The following is a 27504-nucleotide window of genomic DNA, read 5'->3' as shown; positions in this document are numbered from 1 at the left end:
TTTTTAGTGTGCGTCCTATGCAATATTTGAGATTTGGCTCTGTTTGCTGCTCCTTACTGCTGTAAAGCAAGGCACTTACTTTTAGGACATTGTCTACTGAAAAAGTATTCATTGTTTATTTGAAATTTAAATCTAACTTTTGGCGCAGGGTTCCATACCTGGCCCAGGAACTTCCACATGCTGTGAGTGCTTAAATGGTCCTTGAACGAATACCCAGAGTATTGAGGAATGGTGGCCGGTGTGTAGGAGAATCTCACCACCTTGGAAGCAGTCCGTGTTGATTTTACTGGCTTTTAGAAAGGTCTTTCCTTCTTCTAGTTGCCGTCCAGTAATTCTAATACCACCCTCTGAGATTTGATATTTTTGCTCCCACAAACTGGTTGTGTATTTAAAAAGAGCAGTCTTATTCCCGTTTTCCTGAGTCTAAACATGTCCTCTTAATTTGATTATCGTCAGTTTGATTATCATCTAATTAACTTGATCCATTTCGTTTACCCCCCCCCCACAGTATATAAAGCCTTATAGCTTTGAACACAGAATTTGAATCACAGTTTTCAGATTAGGTGAAAGAATGACCATGACAGTTACTTTAATACATTCTCAAGGTGCAGAGAATAATTTGGGATTTCTGTATCTGGAGACTGGCATTCAGGATGACCCTCTACAATGAGGCCACATCTTACCTTTTTAACTTTATTTTCACTAACCCTTACCATCTTTACAGTTCAGCCAAGCCAAACTATTTTGCCTGACTGCATGTACCTCGAGTTCTCCACGCCTTTTATCAGGATGTGTCCTTTATCCAGTTTACCTTCATCCTCCTTTCTCCTTTTTCTTCATGGTCTCATTACCACAAACCCTCTCTACTGCCTTCTTCACAAAGCTTTCCTGGATTTCCCTAGTCAAGGTTATTTCTTCCTCCATGGAATGTATCTTAGTACTTCAGCTCTTAACATACTGTTTACTTTCAGTTGAATAATCCTAAACTTTTGTTGTTGTTCTCGGAGCCCTTTGAGAATGTGACAAAAGCTGTGGACTTAACAGAGTCTATTAAAAAAAAAATGGATATACAGAGGTTTGTGTTCAGTTTCATCTTGTTCATGTATTTCCTAAGGTCCACATGTGAAAACTCAGGTTAAGAACTGTTGTTAGAGATAAATCAGTATGATGTAAACTCCTTGAAATCTAGAGCCTTATCTAATTCATTTTATTTTTCTCTGTACTTTGTACAATGGTTTATATATCACTGATATTTAGTAAATGAACAGATTTATCAGATTTGTTTAAAGCATTAATGTACAGAAACAAGCCTATTATAGGCCATACTATTATCCACAGATTTGACTGAGAGTCAGTTATCCATGGCCCACAATTAGTATCATAAGTCTCAGTTCACTGGCCCCAAGCCTCAGCAATAACAGATTTGTATGTAATATGAATATTAATACCATTGTAAACTTAAGGCACAATGTAGTGTATTTATTAGATAGTAATGCTAACCCCCCCCCACTTTTGTTATCTTGTTATAACAGGTGAAAAGAAACTTGGTACTGTTATCACTCCAGATACATGGAAAGATGGTGCAAGGAATACCACAGGTATTTTTCCTTTTAGAACATAGAAATTAAATCAGATACTTCCTGTGAATAATGTTTTAGCTTTTACATTATTTGTAAAATGTTGTTAAGCATACAGCATATTTCATCTATTAAATATTAAAGAATACTGGACATTCCCCCCCACAACAATTTAATAACTTCATCTCCTTAGTTTTCTTAGTGACATGTCAGGGTTCCTAATTTGGTAGTCAGGAAATAGAAAGATAATTGAATGATTTTTAAGCAATGAGTATATCATAGTAACTGATTTGGTTCAGCCTAACTAGAGTTATTATTATTATTTTTTGTTTGTTTGTTTTTTGTCTTTTTGTCTTTTCTTGGGCTGCTCTCAAGGCATGTGGAGGTTCCCAGGCTAGGAGTCTAATCGCAGCTGTCGCTGCTGGCCTATGCCAGAGCCACAGCAATATGGGATTCAAGCCGCATCTGCAAACCTACACCACAGCTCACAGCAACACTGGATCCTTGACCCACTGAGCGAGGCCAGGGATCGAACCCACAACCTCATGGTTCCTAGTCGGATTCGTTAACCACTGCGCCATGATGGGAACTCCTAGAGTTATTATTTAAATCCCCCTTTCCTCACCTGGTTTTTATATTCTTGAACAAATCATTTAAATGTTTTCACCTTCACAATCATTAATTACAGTGAAGATGTTTCTAAAGGGAAGAAAAAGAAACATTATCACTGTATTTAAGGTCAGTGGCACCAAAGTAGTGGCATCTAGATTTTGCATTAGATAGATTAAATATAGACCTGTTCCTAAAGTCCTGCTTTGAGTCTAAGAAATAAAATAATTGCCTTTTATCCAAATTTTTATTGTTTTATTGTTTTCCTAATAATAATTTTCTCCTTTTTAAGTAGCATTTTTAAAAGCCTTGTTAAGTGTTACTTGTTAAGTGCTATATGTGAAATGTGTAGAAATAACCCACTAAAATACATGTATATTTCAATGCAGAAAGTGGAGGAAGAAAGCTGAATGAAAATAAAGCTTTGACTTCAAAAAAAGCGAGGTGGGTATAAGAGCATCTATAGAGCAATCATATAAATTTCCACTCTTTTTAGTATCAAGTGTATTAGAATGAATTTGTTTTGTATCATTGTGTTATGATAAAACATGCAGTTAGGTAGTTGCTAGCATGCATAATCTATTATAACCTGCCAGTTTCATCCTGTTCTTCACTGTTTTAACTGTTATGTGAAGAAATTAGTGCTACTTCCTTTTTATTATTTCACCAGAAAGCATGACTTATTTTTTTTAGTTCCAAATTTTCCAAACCAGAGGCAACAAAAAATGTGGACAGATCATAAGCTCTGGAGTCAGACCTAAATTTGAATCTTGACTTTGTTATTGTCTAGCTCTGTAACCTTAAGCAAGTTAAACCAGTTCCTTAACTTTTCTGAACATTACTTTTTCATCTAGGAATGGAGATAAAAATGTCTCCCACCATAAAAACAATTTTCGATGCCATACTTTATTATATCCAGTCTTAAAAATTCCATGAACCCTTCCAGGTGCCATCCCATTCCCTTGCTTCCTTTTACAACAGAAGTTTTCAAAAGCCTTATTTAGATAGTACTTTCTCATTGTCTTTAAATTCTATTTGCTCCTTCAACCACTCAAGTCAGGCCTCCATCTCCACCACACTCCTAAGCCTACTCTTGTCAAGATCACACATAACCTTTAAAACTGATGGCTCCTTCTCTGTTCTTACCTTACTTGGCCTTTTTGCAACTCTATAGTCTCTTGGCATTGAGATACCACATTCTCCTTTCCTCTTAACTCACTGGCTGTTCCTTCTTAGTCAAGTGCCTCTGGACTCAATCCTAGACTTTTTTTTATTTGTAAATTTATAATTTCTCCTTAAGTGACTTTAGTGCAGTGGCTTTAAATTCAAATTCTATGTTAATGACTTTCAAATGTGTATCTTCAGTCCTAAGTTTTCTGAACTCCAAACATTTATCTATTTGCCTACTTGACTTTTCCAGTCTAACAGGCAACACTTTTTTCCTTCAGTCTAATAATAGTCTTCTCATCATTGCTCCATGGTCTAGTTGTACAGACCTAAAAACTGGAATTTCTCATTTTTTCTTCATTTCCCTCACTTCCCCATATCTACCAGAAAGTTCTTTGGCTCTACGACCCAAATCCACCTGCTTCTGTCCATCTCACTTCTAAACCACTATTATTAAGAAATACTGGATATTGTAATAACTTTATCTCTCTGCTTCTTCTCTGGTTGCCTGTATTTCATTCTCATACTAACCAGAGTGGCCCTTTAAAGGGCATGTAACTCCTTTGCTTAAAACCCTCCATTGGTTTTCTTTTTACATTGAGTAAAATCCTAGCCCCACCATGTTCTTACAGGGTCCTCCATGATCTGGCCCCTCCTACCTCTCTGACTTCCTATTGTGCCAACTCCTGCATCAGATATGCCAAGCCCACTCCCACTGGAAGAGGTTTGTGTTTATTGTTCCTCTTCCTAGAACTCACCCCTAAGAGCTTACATAGATGGCTCCTTTTTGTTTCTTGGGTCTCAGCTAAAATGTCACTTCTTCAGAGAAGGTCCCTAGGCAGTATCTAAACTATTATCTTCCTTCCTTCCCCTCATGTCTGCCACAGTATCCTCTTTGAATTTTTTCTCTAGAACAGGTATTACTATCTTAAAAGTGTGGTTGTTTCCTTACTTATTGTCAGTATCCTCTCACTAGAACATCAGCTTGATGAGGGCAGACACTTTGTCTGTCAAGTTCATCTTTGGTATTTAGAGCAGTAACAGGCCCAGAAGAGGCACTCTGTATATATTTACTGAATGAAGTAATACTTGTTTCATGACATTGCTCCAAAGATTAGAAATAATAATAATAATAATAAAGCTTTTAATATACAAATTACCTGACACATGAAAGTGCTTATTAAATGGTGGGTATAAAATAGCATAATAGCCTTAATCTTCACTGCAGCATCATATTATGTATTATTGATTTATTTATTGATGTCTTTTAAGACCATTCAATAATTATTGACTAGATTGTTATTTTTTTCAGTGTACAGTTTTGAGTACTTCCACTTCCTTTATGCTCCAAACTAATTTCAATATCATTAATAAGTAGCTATTACTCTTGGATATTTTAAATATCTCACTTTGGAAAGTTGCATAGAGTCCAAGAGGTGAACATTTATAAAAGGCATCATTATTTTAAGAAAAGGCTTTGCCAATTAATTTTAAGATTTTTAAGATTAGGAGTTCCCATCATGGCTCAGTGGTTAATGAACCCAACTAGCATCCATGAGGACGCAGATTCTATCCCTGACCTCGCTCATTGGGTTGAAGATCCAGCATCAGCCATGAGCTGTGGTATAGGTTGCAGATGTGGCTTGGGTCTGATGTTGCTATGGCTATGGCGTAGGCCAGTGGCTACAGCTCTGATTAGAGCCCTAGCCTGGGAACCTCCCTATGCCACGGGTATGGCTCTAAGAAGACAGAAAAGACCAAAAAAAAAAAAGACACACGTAGCTTATTTTGAGTCAACTATGTAACGGTGTACACATTCATCTGTCATTTGGCATTGAGACAAGGTTTTTTGAGTAGGAGTCTACTAATAACAATTCTTTATCATTTTGCTTATGTAACTCATAACCAGAATATATATTTCCAGTATCTCTAAAGTGGAGCAAGAAATGACACTTGTAAAGTGCCAAGTCCTTTCATTTAGGATTTTTTTCTCAATTTTTAAGTTGTCTTACCCATACCTGTTTCTATAGCAGTTTTAATGATTCACACTTATCTGGTCATCCTCAAGCATTCATTTAGTTTTTAATAGAATCAGTCTCTTTTTTATATTCTCATTTCATCATTTTCTGTAATAATTATATCAAACAAATAGATTGACAAATACAACTGATATAAACAGGTTTGGGATTAAGTATAACTGACTCTTTATAAACAACTTATGTTGAAGGGGCAGATGTGTGCAGGCATATTAAGAGAATGGCCAGATATTACCCAAAGCAATCTACAGATTTAATCCGATCACTATCAAATTACCCATGACATTTTACACAGAACTAGAATAAATAATCCTAAAACTTATATGAAACCATAAAAGACTGGAATTGCCAAGGCAGTCCCAAAGAAAAAGAACAAAGCAGAAGGCATAACCCTCCCAGACTTCAAACAATTCTACAAAGGTGCAGTAATCAAAATAGCATGGTATTGTCAAAAAACAGACAAATGGATCAATGAAACAGAATAACAAGCCTAGAAATAAACCCACATACCTATGGTCAATTAGTCTTTGACAGAGGAGGCAAAAATATACAGTGGGAAAAAGACATTCTCTTTAGCGAGTGGTATTGGGAAGGTTGGACAGCCGCTTATAAATCATTGAAGTTAGAACACACACACTCACCATACACGACGACAAACTTGAAACGGCTTAAAGGCTTAAATATGAGACATGATCCCATAAAACTCCTAGAAGAGATCATAGGCAAAACATTCTCTGACATAAATCATACCAGTGTTTTCTGAGGTGAGTCTCCCAAGGCATAGAAATAAAAACAAAAAAGAAACAAATGGGGCCTAATCAAACTTACAAGCTTTTGCACAGCAAAAAAAAAAAAAAAAAAAAAAAAAAAAAAAAAAACCATAAGCAAAATGAAAAAACAACCTGCAGAGTGGCAGAAAATATTTGCAAATGATGTGACTAACATGGGCTTAATTTCCAAAATATACAAACAGCTCATTCAACTCAACAATGATATAAGAAACTACCCAATCGGAAAATGGACAGAAGACTGCAGAGACATTTCTCCAAAGAAGAAATAAAAATGGCCAATAGGCACATTAAAAAATGCTCAACATCACTAAATATTAGAGAAATGCAAATCAAAATTATAAGGAGATACCACCTCACATTAGTTAGAATGGCCATCATTAATAAGTCTACAAATAGCAAGTGCTGGAGAGGGTGTGGAGAAAAGGGAACCTTCCTACACTGTTGGTGAAGATGTAAATTGGTACAACCCAACCACTGTGGAAAACAGTATGGAGTTTCCTCAGAAAACTAAGGATAGAGTGGGATCTAGCAATCCCACTCCTGGGCATGTAGCCATACAACTGTAATTCAAAAAGATACAAGCATCTCAATGTTCATAGCAGCACTATTTACAATAGCCAAGACATGGAAGCAGTCTAAATGTCCATTGATAGGTGAGTGTATACAGCCATAAATTCAATGGAATACTACTCAGCCATAAAAAAAAATGAAATGCCCTTTGCAGCAACATGGATCAACTAGAGATAATCATACTCAGTGAAGTTAAGTCAGAAAGAGAAGGACAAATACCATATGATAGCGCTTGTATGTGGAATCTAAAATATAACACAAACCGGAGTTCCCTGGTGACCTAGTGGTTAGGATTCGACACTTTAATTGCTGCGGCCCAAGTCACTCCCTGGTCTGTGAACTGAGATCCTCACATCAGGCTGCTGCATGCTGCTGCCAAATAAATAAATTAATAAATTATATATGACACAAATGAACCTGTCTACAAAACAGAAATAGACTCAGGACAAGGAGAACAGACTTGTGGTTGCCAAGGAAGAGGGGGTTAGGAAAGGGAGTGGGAGGTTAGGGTTAGCAGTTGTAAGCTATTTTACTTGGAGGAGATAAATAACAAGATCCTACTGTATAGAACAGAGGACTATATTCGATAGCCTATGGTAAACCACAATGGAAAAGAATATTAAAAAGAGGAGTTTGTGTGTGTGTGTGTGTGTGAGTATCTGTATGTATATATACACACACATATATATAGCTGAATCACTTTATGTACAGCAGAAATTAACACATTGTAAATCAACTTTATTTCATAAATAAGAGAGTGGCCAGCTAGAAGAGTGCTATAACTATCAACAATAGAGTTCGATAGAAGAACAGAGAGCATGGATTAATCATATGTGTTGCTTAAGTGAAATTTAAGTGTCTTTATTATACATTTTTCTTTCTTAAAAAATAACCTTTAGATTTGACCCATATGGAAAGAATAAGTTCTCCACTTGCAGAATTTGTAAAAGTTCTGTGCACCAGCCGGGTTCTCATTACTGCCAGGGCTGTGCTTACAAAAAGGGTGAGTCTTTTAATACCATTTTTGTATTCATATCAAACCTACTTCTTTTGATATTGATTTTGATAACATAGTAAAGGAGTAGCCCATCATAAATCCTATTAGTCAAATGCTCTTTTTTCTAAGACAAAATTGAAACTTAGAACTTGTAGTTAAAAGTATATATTTTATTTTTCCCTTTTCTGATGTTGTTAAATTATATTTTAAGCTTCAGGAACAACTTAAATTGTTGGTATTAGCTACTTAAATTGTTGGTATTGGTGTCATTAGTTATCATTTGATTGCTTACATGTGTTGTTTGTTTGTTTTAGGCATCTGCGCTATGTGTGGAAAAAAGGTTTTGGATACCAAAAACTACAAACAAACGTCTGTCTAAATGTATTGAAGTATCTACCTTTCCATATGATTTACTTTTTGCTTTGAATTTTCAAGGTATAACATAGATATTCAATTTACAAAATAACATGCCTTTAGATAATTACGTTTAAACCAGGGAAGTAGATGGGTATTCATTCTTTTGCTCTCAAGAAGTTCTGAATGGCAACAGTATAAAGTTTTCTGCCTAAAGGTTTTATTTTCCTTACAAATATCTTACTGAACTGGAATAAGTGATAAATTAACAAAAAAAATATTTTCCCAGTTCTGTATGCACTTTTTATTTATCATTACTCATATAATTTTTATTATCTTTTTTTCTACTTTATATGTAGATCTTGAAAAAGTGAGAAGGAGGTTATTAATATTGGCTTTGAACTTGGCATTTAGATTTGTAATTCTTCACTCATCCCCTTTTTATTCATATAGTTCTTAGGGTCAGCAGTCCCTTAATTAATTGTGGCTTCATAGAGCATTTAAATATCTGAGACCATTGTTGCTAAATAGTTCCTAAGTGATTAGCTCAGACCCAAATCAAACAAAAGTTGTATTTGTGGTATTTTTGATTTGTTCTTGAAGCCAAAGTGCCAGTACCTTTCACATGAGAACAGGAACACAAGGAATACCCTCTATGTGTCCACATCAACACACTGGATTTGAGAAAAACACGTATTACACATTACCTTGAATTCAGACCATCATGAAAGCCAAGAGAACAGTGTGCATCTATCATGATAGATCACAATCCTTTGGGAAAGTGCTTTGAAGTAGAAACTAAACTTTTTTGTTTCTTACTTCCTCTCCTTTTCCACCCCCCCCCCCCGCCAAATAAATAGACTAAGCAAACATTTTTATTTTTATTTATTTATTTATTTATTTTGTTTTTTGCTTTTTAGGGCCACACTCTGGCACATGGAGGTTCCCAGGCTAGGGGTCAAATCGGAGCTACAGCTGCTGGCCTGCACCAGAGCCACAGCAATGCGGGATCCGAGCTGTGTCTGTGACCTACACCACAGCTCACAGCAACACCCAGATCCTTAACCCACTGAGCGAGGCCAGGGATCAAACTCACAACCTCGTGGTTCCTAGTTGGATTCGTTTCCGCTATACCACAACGGGAACTTCTAAGCAAGTTAAATATATGTAGCATAGATTGCTAAAAGACTACTTTGAGGTTTCAAGGATTTTTCCTATGTTGCCTTCAGAGGCACAGGACTTTTGCTTTTGAAACCTGTTAACTTACTGTGGGAGACAGAAAAAAGTATTCCCCATTGCCAAGTACAGTATAAATACATATCACTATCAAATGTGTAGAGGAGATAACATGATGCTACACATGGTATAGATGGCACATTTTTATTTGTTTTAAAATTATTATAGAAAGTATTTAAAGTTTTAACTGTTTAAGTTATCTATAAGTTCCACCACCCAAAGGTCATCCTTATTCTTACCCAGAAAGATCACAATAAAATGCAAAATATAATAAATAATAATAGCTCTGAGGGCAAGAAGTATCGTCTCGTGCTTTAATTTGGAATTTTAAACTAAGATCAATGCAAGGGACTCATGATAGGACCTGTGAGTGGTCCAGAATCATTAAAAGTTGGGTTGGTCAACTTTGGGAAAAGAGCATTTCTCAGGTATCAACTGGGATCTAGGCTTCACAACTCAGATTTCATTTTTATGCCTTGACTAGCTTTCTTCCATGTATGATCCAATGGCCAGACTCAGGTTCTCCTATAAAGATATTTATACTAGGAGTTCCCGTCGTGGCACAGTGGTTAACGAATCTGACTAGGAACCATGAGGTTGTGGGTTCGACCCCTGGCCTTGCTCAGTGGGTTAAGGATCCGGCATTGCCGTGAGCTGTGGTGTAGGTCGCAGATGCAGCTCAGATCTGGTGTTGTTGTGGCTCTGGCATAGGCCGGCAGCGACAGCTGCGATTAGACCCCTAGCCTGGGAACCTCCACATGCCGAGAGAGCAGCCCTAGGAAGGCATAAAAGACCAAAAAAAAAAAAAAAAAAAAAAAAAATTATGCTATTATACCACAGAATAGTATAAGTATTTTAAATCTTCATATTGTTGAAATAATAATAATGACTGTCATAAATTAGAAGTTACTAAATGAGGAAATTCCCAAGGCAAAAAGTGAACATAAAATATTTTTTAAAAAGAAGACGAAAGCAGAAACGGTATATTGAGATGATGCAATTAAGACCAAATGTTGCTTTTATCAATGTAAAAAATGATGAAATAACTTTTTTTCACTTTTTAAAGGTGTACTGAAGTATATAGTTAATTTACAGTGCGATGAATTTTGCTGTGCAACAAAGTGATTCAATTATGCATGTACACACAAAAAAATAACTTTTTAAAATTTCAGATTCTATTATATATGTGTGTGTGTCAGAAACAACTGAAATATCAACAGAACACTTCTCAAGTATATTCATTAGGATATGCAGCCATAAAAATGATATAAGAAATTACATATATGTGTAGAAGTTTGTGTATACACATTGAAAATATCTGAAAGCAAGTTAGTACTGTTTTTCTCTGAGCAGTGGAACTAAGAGTTGAGAAAAGAAAGACTTAACCTTGTGCAGCCTCATGCCACTTACCTAATAACTTTCTGGCTTCTACTTTCCCTACCTGAGGGAGCAGGAGAGTACTAATAATTTTAGTATTTTAGAAATATATATGTACATGCACATATATATATTTTTTTGAGAATTTCAAGTAGAAGAAATGTACATATTCTGTACTTCAACTTCTTGTCTGTTTGTTTGTTTAGGGCCGCTCCCACAACATATGGAAGTTCCCAGGCTAGGGGTTGAATCGGAGCTGTAGACACTGGCCTACACCACAGCCACAGCAATGCCTGATCCAAGCTGGTGTGTGTGACCTATACCATAGCTCATGGCAACACCAGATCCTTAACCCACGAGCGAGGCCAGGGATTGAACCTGCGTTCTCATGGATACTAGTCTGATTTCGTTTCCGCTGAGCCACAACAGGAACTCCTGTACTTCAACTTCTTAATGTTTCTCCTCTTTGCTTTACTATTTTCTATCTCCTGTTATACATTTTTTTTCTTGACCACATGATGAATATGTTGACGACATCATACACTTTAATACTACCTTTGTACTTCAGAAGATCAAGCATACTATGTGTGATTATCAAATTCAGGAATTTAACATTGATGCGACGCTTTGTAGTCATTATTCAAATTTCATTTGTTGTTCCATTGGTAATTTTTTTTTTCAGCTTCAGGATCTAGTCCAGGATCATACGTTGTGTTATCATGACTCTAATCTGGACCAGCTCTTCAGCCTTTCTTTGTCTTTGTTGATTTATGTGAAGAATATGGGACAGTTAAAGTATAGGATATCCTTCCATTTGAGTTTTTCTGATTCTTCTTTCTGGTTAGATTTGGGATATGCAGTATGGGCTGACTATGAGTGATGGGCCCAATGTCACATCCAGACTCATAGAATGTCCCATTGCCTCTTGTTGGTAATGTTAATTTGATCACTTGTTTAAGATGTCATCCAGTTTCTCCACTATATAATTACTATTTTTCCTTTCGCAATTAGTAGATAATTTGTGAAAAACTTTGAGACCATGTTGATTGATAGTCTATTCCTCATTAAACCTTTCTCTCCTAGATTTAGCATCTTTTGATAATTCTTGTCTGAATAAATTTTTACTGTCATGTTTACAAAATTGTGATTTTCTAACTACTTTATTCTTTCTCTATTAATTAGTTGTCATTCTGCTCTAAGGAAAAGGTTTCCCTTTATTTGTTATGAGTATGAGATGCTTTTTCCCTGACCACTTGAATGTTAGTTACAGGTGAGTCCTCTTTATCCCAAATACTTAAGTGTTTTCTAAGAACAAGAATATTTTCTTAAAAACCATAGTGCAATTATCAAAATCAAAAAAATAATGTAATATCTAATATTTTCCATATTGTACTAGTTATTCTAGTAATGGCCTTTGTTGAGGGGAAAAATGTCCAGGATCCAATCCATTTAGTTGTCAAGTCTCCAGTTTTCATCAGTCTGGAATACTTCTTCAAAAATGTCAAGGTCATGGAAAACATAGGTCAGTTATTTTATAGTCATTTAGTTTGAGATTTTTCTGATGTTTCTTTATGAATAGATTAAGCTTATGAATTTTTGGCAAGAATGTCACAGAAATGATGCTGTGTCCTTTTCAGTGCATTGTATCATGGTATGCTTGTCCCATCACAAGATGTTAATTTTGATCATTTGTTTTAGGTGGTATCTGCTAGATTTTCCCAAGATTCTGATTTTTTCTTTTAAAGTAACAAAAGGCTTGTTACAGCCTTTTATGAGGAGCTACTTTGAGACTAAATACTCTGTTTCCCAGCATACTTTCACACACTAATTTTAGCATCCAGTGATGTTTCTTGGCTGAATTAATTGTTACTGTGATGGCTGCCAATGGTGGTTTTCCAATTCTGTCATTCCTTTAACATTTATTAGTTGGCATTCTACTGTTAGAAAAAGATTCCTCTTTTTCTCACTTATTTTAATATGAACTCATGAATTCCTATTTTATTCAGTCAATTACTCTCCTTTGTTTTAATGTCAAATTGTTCCATATTTAGCCAGTAAGAGATCTTTTAGGCTGGCCCCTGAGTCTTTTTGATGTGTTTTTATCATTCTTTGAGAAATTCCTTACTTCTCAGCACAAAATATTCAAAGTTTGTCTTGTTTTTTTTTTTTTTTTTTTTTCCTCCACCCCATCTCTGGAATCAGCCATTTCGCCAAAGATCCTTAGTTTCTTTTAGTGGAGAATGGTGTTTAAAAACTAAGATCTGGGGAGTTCCCATTGTGGCGCAGTGGTTAACGAATCCGACTAGGAACCATGAGGTTGCGGGTTCGATCCCTGGCCTTGCTCAGTGGGTTAAGGAACCGGCATTGCCGTGAACTGTGGTGAAGTTTGCAGATGCGGTTTGGATCCTGTGTTGCTGTGGCTTTGGCATAGGCCGGCGGCTACAGCTCCGATTCAACCCCTAGACTGGGAACCTCCATATGCCACGTAAGCTGCCCTAGAAAAGGCAAAAAAAAGACAAAAAAAAAAAAAAAGAGATCTGGGCCTGCTGGATTGTCATTCCCTTTAGGCCCCTTCAACAGAAACAACTAGGAAACAAAATCACAAGTTTTGGAGTTCCCATGGTGCAGCAGAAATGAACCTGACTAGGAACCATGAGGTTGCGGGTTCAATCCCTGGCCTCACTCAATGGGTTAAGGATCCAGCGTTGCAGTGAGTTGTGGTGTAGGTCACAGATGCAGCTCGGATCCTGTGTTGCTCTGGCTGTGATGTAGGCCAGCAGCTGTAGCTTCAATTCGACCCCTGGCCTGGGAACCTCCATATGCCGCAAGTGTAGCCCTAAAAAACAAAGAAAAAGAAATCACAAGTTTTCCTGATATCTCCAATTCTAATCCAACCCCACAGGGTTCTTCCTGGCCTTTCCCCATTTGTCATTTGTATCTTCTTCCACAGTAAGAACTCAGGCCTACAACATCATTATTTGCAGAACTCTGAATTTTTTCATACTGGTCATGTATTATAATTAAAAATAGATTTAAGTGTTTAAAAAAATCTAAGTAAGTCAACAGGAAAATTATACATGTGAATGTTATTCATTAGTCTGTTATTACAGAAATGGAAAAAAAAAAAGAAAAAAAAACCCTTGGGAACTTTGGTGCATATGCTGCCTCCCAGATAAATTTGGTAAATGAATAAATGGTACTAAATACTTGTTTCATTCAGCTACGTTAAATGTTTCTATAGTATGTTCTCGTCCCTCATCAGACTACTATTATTGGTTCCAAGATTTTTGCTCATAAGCAAAAACTTGATAAACAACCCATCAAATGAATGTAAAATTGTAGGAGTTCCAGTTGTGGTGCAGCGGAAACGAATCTGACTAGGAACCATGAGGTTGTGGGTTTGAACCTGGCCTTACTCAGTGGGTTAAGGATCCGGCGTTGCTGTGAGCTGTGTAGGCCTGCAGCTACAGCTCCGATCGGACCCCTAGCCTGGAAATCTCCATATTCCGAGGGTGCAGCCCTAAAAAAGACAAAAGACAAAAAAAAAAAAAAAAAGTAAAATTGTAAAAGTGAGTGAAGACGATGGACACACAAAAAAATATATTTTGAAAGAATAGTGACTAGAGAGAGAGACTGATTCAAAAGTAACCATTCTAGCTGGTGGCTCAGCGGATTAACGACTGAGCATTGTCACTGCTCTGGCCCTGGTTACAGCTGTGGCATGGGTTCGCTCTCTGGCCCAAGAACTTCCATATGCTGTGGGTGCAGCAAAAACAATTCTAGCAAAAAAAAAAAAAAATTAGGAACTAGACTAAGGTGATACTAGGAGAATGGAAATGAAGGAACAGATTTGAAAGTCCTGATAAAAGATTGGCCCTTTGTTCCCCTGAATGGGGGAATGATAAGTTGAGCCATAATGGGTCTCATTTAGATGTGGTAATAGGTTCCTCCACCAGAGGGCAATGGTGTTCTTTCTTGGTTTTTAATTTTCCATCATGCTAAAAGATTTGCAGTTTTAACGAATCAAATAGATGGACTTGTTTCCAACAACATTGTAAACAAGATAGCCAGAAAAACTTAACCAAACAATAAAAAATATTTCTTTACATGTATACATATGCATATAAGTACAAAAAATTGTATATATGTATGTGATTTTAAAATATAGATTTAATTAAACTGGTAAGAAAGTAATGAAGATCCTCAGATGCCAGAAACAAAGAAGCCAGTGCTTGCATTAATATATCTTCCAATCTGTCAGTATCTAAAATCTACATCTTAAAGGGCATCACAAGCCATGGACTTGAACAAGCTGGGAAACTCAGATCAGAGACATGCACATAAAGCGTGGAGCCCTACAAGACAATGATTTCAGTGGGTTTTCTGTGATACCCCAAATATACACAAGAAGGCAGTAGGGATACATTCTTATCTTGGCCTTAGCCCTGGGAAGACAGGGGAAGAAAATGAAAATCTCTCCAGAGACTTCAGCACAAAGATCCAGAGATAAGAAAATAATTAAATTGAAATTGAAACATGAAAGATAGAGGGAAAAGGTCTGATACACATATATTTAACATATATTTAAGTTTTTTTCATAATAGCTTTTTAAAAAACAGGAATGAAATAAACATTTTTAGGCAGGCAAGTGAGTTTAAGCCATCAGATCTTCACCAGAAGACATGCCAAAAGGTGTACTTTAGGAAGCAGAAAATGAGCTCAAAAATTAAGATAATGAAATGTGAGAAAGAATGGTCAGTCCCAGAAGATGGTAGATATGTAAGAAACTATAGATAAACAATTATGTAACATAGTATCTAATTTGTGAAGTTAACTAAAATATTAGAAAATAATAGAATATAGTTGATCACAGTATTCGAGAAGAAGAAAAAGATAAACTTTCAACTTGTCTAGTTAAAATTTCTTAAGAAAGACTAAAATAGCATAATTTCCAAACTGTAAGTATATGGAATGAGAGGAAAAATATCAATCCCAAAGTCAAAAAAAGGGAGGAAGAAAAAAGACATTTAAAGAAAAGGAGGGACAAAGTAAGATGAAAAAAATAAATTCAAACATATCTCTAATCACAATTGATGTGAATATACTAAGTTTTCCAGTTAAAAGAGACAAATAATGTCATATTTTTTAAAAATTTGAGTTATGTGCTAAATGTGCATTTATAATAAAAGGATTGAAGTATATCAGGCAAATACTAAGAGAAAACTGGGAGTTCCTGTTGTAGCTCAGTGGAAATGAACCTGACTAGTAACCATGAGGATGTAAATTTAATCCATGGCCCCATTCAGTGGGTTAAGGATCTGGTGTTGTCACGAGCTTCAGTGTAGGTTGCAGATGCCCCTCGGGTCTGGTGTTGCCTGTGGTTGTGTTGTAAGCCAGCAGCTGCAGCTCCAATTCAACCTCTAGCCTAGGAATTTCCATAAATTAAAAGAAAACTGATGTGACTATATTAATACAGAGAAAGTAAGTCTTAAGGCAAAAAGCATTACTAGAGGAGAAACATCATACTGATAAAAGGTTCATGTTTCCAAAAAGATTAGAAATATTCTTAGTTACATGCTGCTAATGTTATAGCTTCAAAATATATAAGCAGAAATCAACAAAACTATCATGAAAGATTTAACACGCTTGCACTAGTTGATAAAACGAGCAACCAAAAGATGAAAATTGAGTAAGATTTGAACAGTACAATTAACAAGTTTGATCTAATGGACAAATAAAAGATCATCCCAATACCTGAATAATACACATTCTTAAAGTGTACAAGAAACGCAGAAAGTAATCACGTACTAAGCCCTAAGGTGTCAACAATTTTCAGAAACTTGATATCAGAAAAACCAACCTCTAATACACAGCACAAGTAGGTTAGAAATCAACAGCAGAAAGGTAATTTTTTAAAACTGTATAGAGTTGGCCCTCTATATCCTTGGATTCTGTGTCCACAAATTCAATCAACCATGGATCGAAAATAGTCCAAAAAATTTCCAGAAAGCTCTAAAAAGCAAAACTTGAATTTGCCATGTGCTGGCAGCTATTTACATGGCATTTACATTGTATTCACAACTATTTACATGGCATTACGTTACTGGCATTATAAGTGATGAAGGGATGATTTAAAGTACATAGGAGGGAAAATGTACAAAGGTATATGGAAATACTATACATTTTATATAAGGGAGTTGAACATCTCTGAGTTTTGATTTGATTTTAAACCAAATTCCCCTGCAGATATCAAGGGATGACTGACTGTATTTGGAAATTTAAAATACTCTTCTGAATTACTAATGAATCAAAAAAAATAGTGGAATTAAAATATACTTAAGATCAAATAATATTTTATCAAAGCTTGTGGGATACAGCTAAAGGGGAATTCAGAGGGAAATTTTTATATAGGAAAAGAAGAAATTCTGACAATTAATAAGCTAAGAATCTAACTTAAGTTAGAAAACAAATCCAAAGAAAGCAGGAAGAAGGAATTAATAAAAATAAGATCGTATATGAATTGCATGTAAAACAAAGAAATAGAGCTCAAAAAACAAAAAGTTCATTCTTTGTCAAGACTAGTAGAATTCTAAAACCTCCAGCAAGACTAATAAAAAATAGTTGCCAACCTGTCGGGATTGGAGGCCGCATGGCTTCAGCCTCCTGCGCTGAGGCCCTCTCAGGCCGCGGGGCCCGGAACCTGCTGCAGTTCCTGCGGCTGGTGGGGCAGCTCAAAAGGGTCCCACAGACTGGCTGGGTATACAGAAATGTCCAGAAGCCAGAGAGTGTATCAGATCACATGTACAGGATGGCAGTTATGCCTCTGGTGACCAAAAATGAACATCTTTTTTTTTTTTTTTTTTTTTTTTTTGGTCTTTTTGCTATTTCTTTGGGCTGCTCCCCCGGCATATGGAGGTTCCCAGGCTAGGGGTCGAATCGGAGCTGTAGCCATCAGCCTACGCCAGAGCCACAGCAACGCGGGATCCGAGCCACGTCTGCGACCTACACCACAGCTCACGGCAACGCTGGATCGTTAACCCACTGAGCAAGGACAGGGACCGAACCCGCAACCTCATGGTTCCCAGTCGGATTCGTTAACCACTGCGCCATGACGGGAACTCCTAAAAATGAACATCTTAACAAATACTGGAAATTATGAAGCAGCTAACCCAGCTCCTCCCAGAGGATCTGAGAACGGAGCTCTACGAACTTTAGAAAGAATATGAGACCCAATCTAGTGCAGAAGCCAGATATTTGAAGTAGCTGGACAAATGTGAGATGATTCTTCAGGCGTCTGAATATGAAGACCTTGAAAACAAACCTGCACGACTGCAGGACTTCTCCAATTCCATGGCAGGAAAAATCAGTCACCCAGAGATAGTCCAGCTTGTTTCTGAACTTGAGGAAAAAAGAAATGCTAACATAACTGCTGCTGCTGCCGCCGCCAATAAGCCAAGCTCCTGAGATGTTCTCTACATTGCTGCGCTCCTGTTATAAGCGTTTTATTTTTCCATTTCATGGTATTGTGTTTTGCCACTGTTGGTCTCTTGATTTCCCCAGATGTAAGTCTGTTTATTTTCAATTGCTTGGACTCCAGCAAGAAATGTTATACATACCATTGGGGCAATAGAATAAGCTACAGAACAGGATGTGGGCGTGAAAGTGCCATGGATGAAGACTTAGAGGGTGGAGGGGCTCTTTATGAACGAAGTAAATACATTTTAAAATCCTAATTTAAAAAAAAAAGAATAGTCAATTTTGGGAGTAAACAATGGAAAAAATATAGATGCAGCAAAGAAAAATATTCTGGACACTCTTATGCAAGTATATGTGAAAAATATTCAATGAAATGGATAAGATCCTATTAAAACAATAATGATTGAAACTGACTTAAGAATAAATTCAAAATCTGAAAAGTCCTAAAATTTTTAAAAGAAATTTTATCAGGAGTCAAAGAAAGGTAAGAATGAGATGGTTTTGCAGGCAAATTATATACCAAAATTCTAAAAACAAGTGATTCCAAACTTAAAATTTTTCAAACAATAGAAAAAGAGGAAATACTTCTCAACACAATAAGGCCAGTATAACCTTATTACCCAAAGCAGGCAAAGTACTATAAAGAAAGGAAAATTACAGAGCATTATAAATCATGAGCAAAGGCAGAAGATATTGGAAAACTAAATCAGCAATGACCAAAGTGGGTTTATTCCAGGAATGCAGGGTTGGCCAACATTTTTTTAAAATCTATCAATTCAATACCCACAGTAATAAATTAACAAAAATAAACTATATGACCACTTTTGATAAAATTCAATCATAATGAAAACCCTTAGTAAACTAGAATAGAAATTCCTTAACCTAGTAAAGGGTAACCAAAATCCCACAGCAAATATATCAAGTGTTAAAGGCATTGCCTTTAAAATTAGTAACAAGAATGCCTGCTCTTACCACTTCTATTCAACACTGTACTGGAGATTTTAGCCAGCACAGTGAAATAAGACAAAGAGGGAAAAAAGTATGGAGATCAGAAGGAAGAAACAAAACTAATTGTTTGTAGTATCCCAGTATTTTGTGGATCCCAAAAGAATCCACAGCATATTATTAGGATGAGTAAACAATGTATCCAATTTACTGCAAAGGAGATCGGTCCAAAAAAGTAGAATGCATTTAAGCATGCCAGCAGAAAGAAAATGTAATTTTAAAATATACGTTTTTTAAAAATGGTATAAACAAAAATGGTATAAACCAAAAAAAAATGGCATAAACCAAAAATATAAGAATACATATAACAGATGGTGTCCAAGTTCTTTTGGAGAAAGTTGTAAATTTTATTGAACAAGGTAGAACTCAACAAGCTGATTATAAAATTTATATGGAAGAACAAAGGGCCAAAAGACACTTTTAAAGAATAACAAGTTGGTGGGACTTGATGTACCAAGTATCAAAGTTTATTATAAAACTGAAGTTGTAAAACAGTACAAAGAAAGACCAGGAGTAGGTGAATACATATATGGAGAGGTGGTGTATGACACAAGTGGTACTGTAAATCAGTGGGGAAATTCTTCAGTAAATTCAAACTGGATCCCTGTACACAAAAGTCAAATCCAGGACTTAGATGTGAAAGGCAGTCCTATTGTCCACTATCTGAAAACAGTTTTCTAGATTTTGCTGTGTTTCCTAGTTGTGTATAGCAATAAGATGAAGCTGGTCCCTGCTAGCCCATCATGATCGTAAGTGGAAGTCAAGTATAGTTTTGTAGAGTTTTCCTTTCTCTGTTTCTTCCAAGTCGCTTTTATCTGTTTAGGACTGTCTTCCTTGCTTTCCTCAAATGTCTAGTATTTTTCCCCCTCTCCTTACTCTTAATAGTCTGGGGAGACTGTTAGAAACTCTGCTTGTGTTGGTGGACAAGTTGACCATGAGTTAACTCTTCATGTAAGACAGTTTATCAGCTGTGACACTGATGACATTTTGAATTGGATAATCCTTTGTTGAAAGAGGCTTTTCTTGTGCATTGCAGTGTATTTAGCAACATCCCTAGCCTCTATCCTCTAGATGCCAGAACTCCCCACCCTACCAAGTTTTGTGAAAATCAAAAGTGTCTCCAGACTTTGTTACACGCCTCTTAAGTTTGCAATCACTGGGTTGTTTGTGAAGGGACTCTCAAGGTGTCTTTAGATACTTCTTTTGAGAAGGTCATATTCTCTCAAGAATAGTCCCCCAACTCCTCCTGAAGGATAAAGTGAAGGAAGAAAGTAGGAAGCCTTGGTATTCAATATATATGCATTCACTTGTTTTTCCTATTTTAAGTACTTCATACCCACTTTCAACTGTGCCTGGTGTTCCTGAGTTCAGAAATTATCTGTTTTCCCATCTTCAGAGCCTAACCCTCTAGACTTTGGCCAGAGAGAGAGAGGGGCAATCAACCAGTAATGAGGAGTATGGGGAGGGAAGAAATCAAGGATTCTACCCGAACCTCAAACAGTTTTCATTCAACCAGTCTTCCTTCATTCAGCACTTCGTTTCACCCCACTCACTCATCAATCCTTGAGTCTTTTGAGGATTCTGGAGCCTATTGAATTTGTTTTTGTCTTATTGTCAGTTTATAATTTGGTCTTTCAAGTTTGTGAAGTTCATTACTATTTGTCTGTTTCTGTCCTCCAAAATTTTGTTCCTTTGGTAACCTTTTCCATGCTCTTTATCCTTAGAATTTATGCCATCCCCTTAAATATCTTTAATGTTTTTTTAATGTGGGGAGACTGAGAAGGATAACAATTATATGTGTTTCATTCCACTGTCTTTGTTCAGTTTCAATTTCCTATACTTTTGATAATTGTCGTGTTTCTGATTGTCACCAGACATTGCCCCTTTGGAATAGATGGAAGGAGACAGATGTAGCCTTTATTTACTTTCCACTCTTTCTCTTTCTTACAGATAATATTATAATTAGATTTTACTCAGGGAGGTTTTCTATTTAATGGGAGACGTGGGGAAAACAAGCAATGACATGAAGGTGGGAATGAAGAGAAAGAAGTTAACAGAGGATATGGGAGATTAACTGGTTGAAATTGAAGTTCATTTTGAAGGGCTATAGGAGAAACAAATGCAATAAATGGATAGGTTGGGACCAGATTATGAAGCCTAAAATGCTGGTTTGAAGAGATCATATTGGATCCAGGAGGCAGTAGGAAAGCATAAAGATGAAAGGCCTTTCATCTCAGAAATGATTTGAAGAAAGTAGATTTGATAAATATTAATCTAAAAGCTTTGACAACAGATGGACAAGAATAAGAAATGAGTAGAGGCAGAGGAGCTTTCCAGGAGGCTGTGGCTGAAATCCAGATGGGCGTGATAAACTAGGCCATAGTGGGAGGGATGAGAATAGAAAGGACAGTTTTAAAAGTCATTGTCAGGGCAAAAATGACATATCTGACTGGCCAGCTGTGTCAGAGGATGGGATGGAGAGGAAGTGGTTACCCAGTGGTGTCCATTCAACACCACCATGAATCTAGCAGGTACATTGACCTGCCAGACTCAACAGTTGTTTTAACAAATCTGAATTAGAAAGGAAACTGAGACTTTTTGGTGTATGACCTTACCTTTTGAAGTTGATGTCAACTACAGAATCCCCAAGCTCTCTCTCAGAGCCACTGTGAGCGGTGAAAGTAGAAAAGACTATGGGATTGGCTTAGTGTACTTATTCCTTTTATGTAGGTAGTTTGTGCTTCAAACTGCAACTCTATGAATCCAGCACCGGGTCTGCTGCCTGCAAGTCAACTGCCCTTGGCAGCACCAGATAGTCCTTATCCAGGCTTCCTTCCATAATATTTGTGGAAAAAGGGCACAGTTTCCTAACCAGTGGACCAGTACATCCTCATCACAGACCCACAGAAATTGGTCTGCTATGAAACTCCAAGGAACTCATACTTTTTAAAAATGAGCCTATAATTTTTCTGCATCTAAATAGTTGTTCAAGATCAAGGGTCAACAAACTATAGCCCACAGGCTAGTTTCCTATTTTTTGTATATAAAGTTTTATTAGAACACAACCATGGTATTCAGTAACAGATTGTCTGTGGTTGCTTTTGTGGACAATGGTAGAGTTGCAAAACCTTAACAAAAAAATTTACTACCTGGTCCTTTAAAAAAAAAAGTTTGCTGAACCCTGTTCTAGATAGCTCTAGAAATGATCATAATTTTTGGAAAAATCTTGGGTAGATTATAAAAAATTAGTGGCTGTAGAGTAGTGGTATACTTTTTTTCCATGCTACTTTTGTTGTTTCTTAATTCCTTAATCACTTTACGAACCACATTTAGGGCCAGAAGTCATTGACACATCTCAAGATGGTCTTATTGGCCTAACCTAAAGCTCATAGTATTCTACATTCATGGATTAAACTATTAAGTAATTTTATCTAGATGACTATTTACAGTTTAACACAAATGTCTTTAGTCTATTGTGATTATTTACCCTAGGATTTTCTTTTCTTGCTACATTCACTGAAGAATAATAGTATGTAATTATTTCCTGTGTGATCTGGAATATAGAGACCTCTTGCCAAATGCAGTCCTTTGATTCGTTTTCACGACATGAAGTTGGCCTTTAGGTGCTGTGGTTGTGGTTCCCCAAACAGGATATTAATTTTTGCACAGCTGAAGAAACATAATCCTGTTTCATGATTTAGTGGGCCAAAGATCCTCCTACCTCCTCACGCTATCCTTTTATGAAAATAAATATTAATTTGGTTTCTCTGTGGATCATTTGCAACAAACCTGTATTTTCCAGGCGCTCACTGCATACTCAGGTGAGCATACTCAGTTAAGGCAGCACATTTGGAACAAATGAGCTTTGGCCAAGAGTTAATGATAAAAATACCTTACTTACAAAAGCTCTAATATAGCACTCTGGTGTCTCCTGCATGGTTTTGCCAACAAATTCTTCTTCGCCTGAAATATAGGATCTTTAAAGTCAACTGCCATTTTCCCTCCAAGAGACTAGGGGAAGAGAGTTTGTGACTGTTGTGTTGCGAAGGACCTGTTCCACCCCACCCCACCCCTCACCCGCACCTGTTCCTCCCGTAGGCTCTTAATTCAGCACAGGTAGAGAAAAAGAGCAATGAAACATACTTGCGTTAGGCTTGCAGCCATTAGCTCTTTTGAATGGGAAAAAATTTGAACTATATGGCTACTGGAAATTTGGGCTGTTTCAGAGCCAGATCAGCTGCCCCTGAGTCTTCTCCCACAGCCTGTGGCTTGGCTTGTCAGAATTTGCCTAACCCCCAGATCCCCAGTGCTCCTTTTCTCAAGTTCCAAATGTTCCTTCTTCTTCTACCCAGGAAGCATTCTCTGACATCTCAAGCCTTGGCTAAGTGATGTGCCTCCGTATTTCACTGCTACCTGCGTCTTTCCCATCATAACACTGGCATTGCTCCTTCTCCTGTGTTGGCGTGGGTTCCACCCCCTCCCCAACCAAATTATAAGATCTTGAAACCCAATGACCATGTCTTTTCTATTCCACAGGACTCTTAGATAATTCACCAAGACCAAAATAGGGTTGCTTTTTTCCTAGCACATAGCCTAACCTAGGAATTCAGTGGATGTGAATGAATGAACACATGGATGAAATTAAGATCTGCCTAGGGCAAGAACACCAGAGTTAGAGGCAGTTGTCTTTCCAACAGCCCTCGAGGGCTGGGAAGTTCCAGACAGCCTGTGAGGGGAGCCCCTAGGTGGTACCCAGGCAGTGCGCAGCAGCCTCCTCTTTCTTCCCATCCCCACTCTTCCTCTCCCAACACCCTGTCTAACTGGCTGAAGAGACTCCATCTACCATGGAGGGAGCTTTCATCCTTCACCCCATCCCTAGAAAAGATCCTGATGGTTCAGCATTGTGTCTAAGTCATTTAGCTCCGAATGCAAACATCGCAGAAAACACGGAGAGCTTGTAGAAAAACTGTACCACTTCTAGGGTCCAATTTAATCTATAAAAGTTCACTTTTTGCGCAGTAACTGATTTCATTTGAGGCCTGGTTTCCTCTCTTACCACCCCCAGACCCATGAAATCTGGATTAATTTGTATATGTGGCAGAATACTAATAGTCTCAATAAATACCAGTGTAGGAGTTCCCGTGGTGGCACAGCGGTAATGAACCCGACTAGTATCCATGAGGACTCAGGTTTGATCCCTGGCTTCGCTCAGTGGGTTAAGGATCTGGCATTGCCATGAGCTGTGGTGTAGGTCGCAGACATGGCTTGGATCCTGTGTTGCTGTGGCCGTGGTTTAGGCCGGCAGCTGTAGCTCCGATTCAACCCTTAGCCTGGGAACCTCCATATGCCACAGGTGCAGCCCTAAAAAGACAAAGAAGAAGTTATGCATATTTGGGAAGTGAGCCATATGGACGTGCACATTTTTCATTCAGTCTACAGACAGAACATGCAGGTGGTTTTGCAGATCCCGTGAGGTAACTCCACTGCTCTAAGGGGTCTGAGGTCCACAAGTTGAGACCTGCTGGGCCAACTAATTTGAAATCGGTCTTATTTGGAAAATCCAGGATGTCTGATGGTGATGTCTTACAGAAATACCTCTTTTAGTGTTCCAGTCTGTGGACTCTGGCAGAAATAATAGTTTGTTGCAAAACAGATCACTCTTTTTTTGTTTGCAAAGTCTTCGTAACCAGCTGAATCACAGCTTGCTTTTCACTTCTCGTAACACCTTGCAACATCACAAAATATTTGCTGGAGTTTGTGAAGGGCGGCTACAGAATTAGTAAACTGAAAGGAAGGCTGCCTTCACTCCCACCCCTGTCAGCACCTTCTGTTCTAGCAGACCGAAAGGCAGCTTGAGAACTCTGATTGCTTCTCCAGATAAGGACAACTCTTGGCACTGTTGCCTGGGGCAAGAATGCAAGCAAAGGAAACATTAGGGAGTTGTGCAGGTGCCAGTACATAATACTGTCACTTCACAGAATCGAATTTACAAATGACTCCATGAAGGTGAGTTGCTATGGTAGCCACCTTCTCAACTTTTACATCTGTAAGGACCATGTAGGCCATTTCTATTAGGAAGTATCTAATCTGGGTTTAATGAAAAACTACCATCTAACTAAATCCTAGTTAACTAGGATCTTATAATGCTAAACCAAGAAGGGACCTTAGCAATTATCTGGTTCTCATCCCAGGTTTATACATAGGGAACTAATACTCAGAGAAGTGACACTACACATAACTTGTCTCAGACCTGAGCTCATGTTTCCTCACTTGGCTTTCTAGTGTCCTCTTCCTTTAACCATGCTGCCTTTCTAAATGGACTCACCTAGCTTCTGTGTGTGGATAAGAGAAATGGGACCACAATGAGACATAGACACTGAGATGTCAAATCAAGTGTTATCAATATGCTGGTGTCTAAGTATATAACTTTCCTCATTAGAGTTAGCACAGATTTCACGCTGCAACAATTTCCATTTATCTAGAATGACGGATGGAAGGACAATCTTCGGGTGTATGGAGTGACTTGAGAAGACTCGACCCAGTGTTCTGATTCTATCATATATAGGTTAGCAAAGAATTAGAAGGTACCAAAATTATATTTGAACATAAGGTAAACTTCCTTTAGCGATTCAGAAAACATCCTTTAGGATCTTTCGGGCCCCAGTTTCTGGAACAATTTCTGTTGAATGAATACATGCGAAGTTGCTTTGGAGAAGAGCTTTCCCTCCAGTTAATGAATCACCAGGCCACAGAAAACTTGGCTATTAGGAATTGTCATAGGTTCTTATAGAGAGAAATGGCAAAATTTTGGAGTACTTAGTATCATTCTTTTAAAGGCAAATCAAAATCCAAAGTTAAAGCGAAACAGTAAAATTTAAAGAGTATTTTAGAGTATTATTTCATTTTAAAGGGACATGTGAATACAAATACTTGATTCAGAAAAGTCTGTAATGTTTGCGAATCATCTGGCAATCTTATTAAATTGCATGTTCTGACTCAGGAGTTCTGAGATGAGACGCAAGCTCTTGTGCTAACAAGCTCTCGGTGGTATCAAAGCAACTGGTTCTTGATCCACATCTTTAGAAGAAAGGGACAGGTTTACTCTCTGTTCCTCTTGTTAAATGCATCTTCTATAGAGGTCAACCCTGACTTTCAGATCTGTGATCACCCCAGTCATAGGCATCTTTCTGGCTTCTGAATTCTTAGTACTCTTACTATATATATATATTATCTATGAGGCACTTAGGTACTGCAGTATATTAATAATGTCCTGTATATGCATGTTTTGTATCCCCTACTAGATTATAAGCCTCTCTGTTTGCTCAGCCCTATGTGTGTGATACAGATGCTGAGTGAAGAACTACTGATGACTGATTGATAAGTTGAAGGTCATTTCCTCCTTCCTCAGCACGCTACACCTAGCTTGTCAATGAGCTCAAGACTTAAACATCTGGTCTAAGAGACATTGAGTCTATTCTGCTTCTCATTTCCCCTCCCTCTAAATTGGCTTTTCAGAAACCAGTGGCTATGTGGAGAGTTCTGATTGTGTGTGTGATAAAACAACAACCAGCTGTGAGAGAAAAAAAAAGTGTGGGTGGATGGGGCACTGTCACAGCAGGAAGCATGTCCATTGGTTGCATTAGATCACTAGAGTAGAAGCACTAGGAAAGAAAAGAAGCTTTCAGGCGGGCAATCCTGGATTGGGAGCCTTATTGCAATACCTGCAAGTTGTGTTGGATCGTTTTCATGTGGGGTTTTAGCTCCATCTAGTGGCTGAATGCTGCCTAAGCTTTCTTGAAGAAGTATGTCTTCCCTAGTACCTTTACCTTTGAGGGTCCTTTGATTCATTCATTCATTTCATTGGACAGCACTTACTGAATGCTTACTGTGTGCCAGACATTGATTTGTCCACTGAATCTACAACAGCGAACAGATAGATAGAGATGATCTCTAAAGATAGAGATGATCCCTGCCTCAAGGGAATTTGTGATCAGATGAAAAAGATAGAAGTTAAATAATTTGTCAAGTAAATTTTGGCTTTAATTTTTGGTTTTTTTTTCAGTTTTTATTATGTTTAACTGAAGTATAATTGATGTACAATAGTATGTGTTACAAGTATACGCTATAGTGATGCATAATTTTTAAAGGTTATACTCCACTTAGAGTTGTTATAAAACATAGACTACATTCTCCATGATGTGTAAGATATCCTTGTAGCTTACTTTATATATAATATTTTGTACCTCTTAATCCCCTACTACTATATTGCCCTTCCCCACTGGTAACCACTAGTCTCTTCTCTATATCTG

The 27504-nt window shown here is 37.4% G+C and overlaps 1 protein-coding gene and 1 pseudogene across 6 annotated transcripts in view; both read left to right on the top strand.

The window, feature by feature from the left end:
* The window catches only part of CRIPT (CXXC repeat containing interactor of PDZ3 domain), a 92476-nt gene that overhangs the window by 498 nt on the left and 64474 nt on the right, over positions 1-27504 (top strand). For 2 of the 6 annotated variants that reach the window (XR_014839451.1, XR_014839452.1), the window contains exons 2-6: positions 1533-1598; positions 2576-2630; positions 7650-7753; positions 8062-8182; positions 11897-11984. Coding sequence is in view for 1 of the 6 variants with exons in the window: in NM_001445072.1 (NP_001432001.1) it covers positions 1533-1598; positions 2576-2630; positions 7650-7753; positions 8062-8126 (290 nt within the window). In the remaining 5 variants the exon portion in view is untranslated. 6 annotated transcript variants of the gene reach the window in all.
* Positions 17338-18308, top strand: LOC110260020 (5'-deoxynucleotidase HDDC2-like; annotated as a pseudogene).

The sequence above is a fragment of the Sus scrofa genome, chromosome 3 (assembly GCF_054392235.1).
Source record: "Sus scrofa isolate SSC_HxYL_T2T_F1_AM1 chromosome 3, Sscrofa_HxYL_maternal_Yorkshire_Landrace_v2.0, whole genome shotgun sequence".
NCBI lineage: Eukaryota > Metazoa > Chordata > Mammalia > Artiodactyla > Suidae > Sus > Sus scrofa.
Note: the sequence above shows the minus strand (reverse complement) of the source record. Positions and strands in the feature narration are given on the sequence as shown.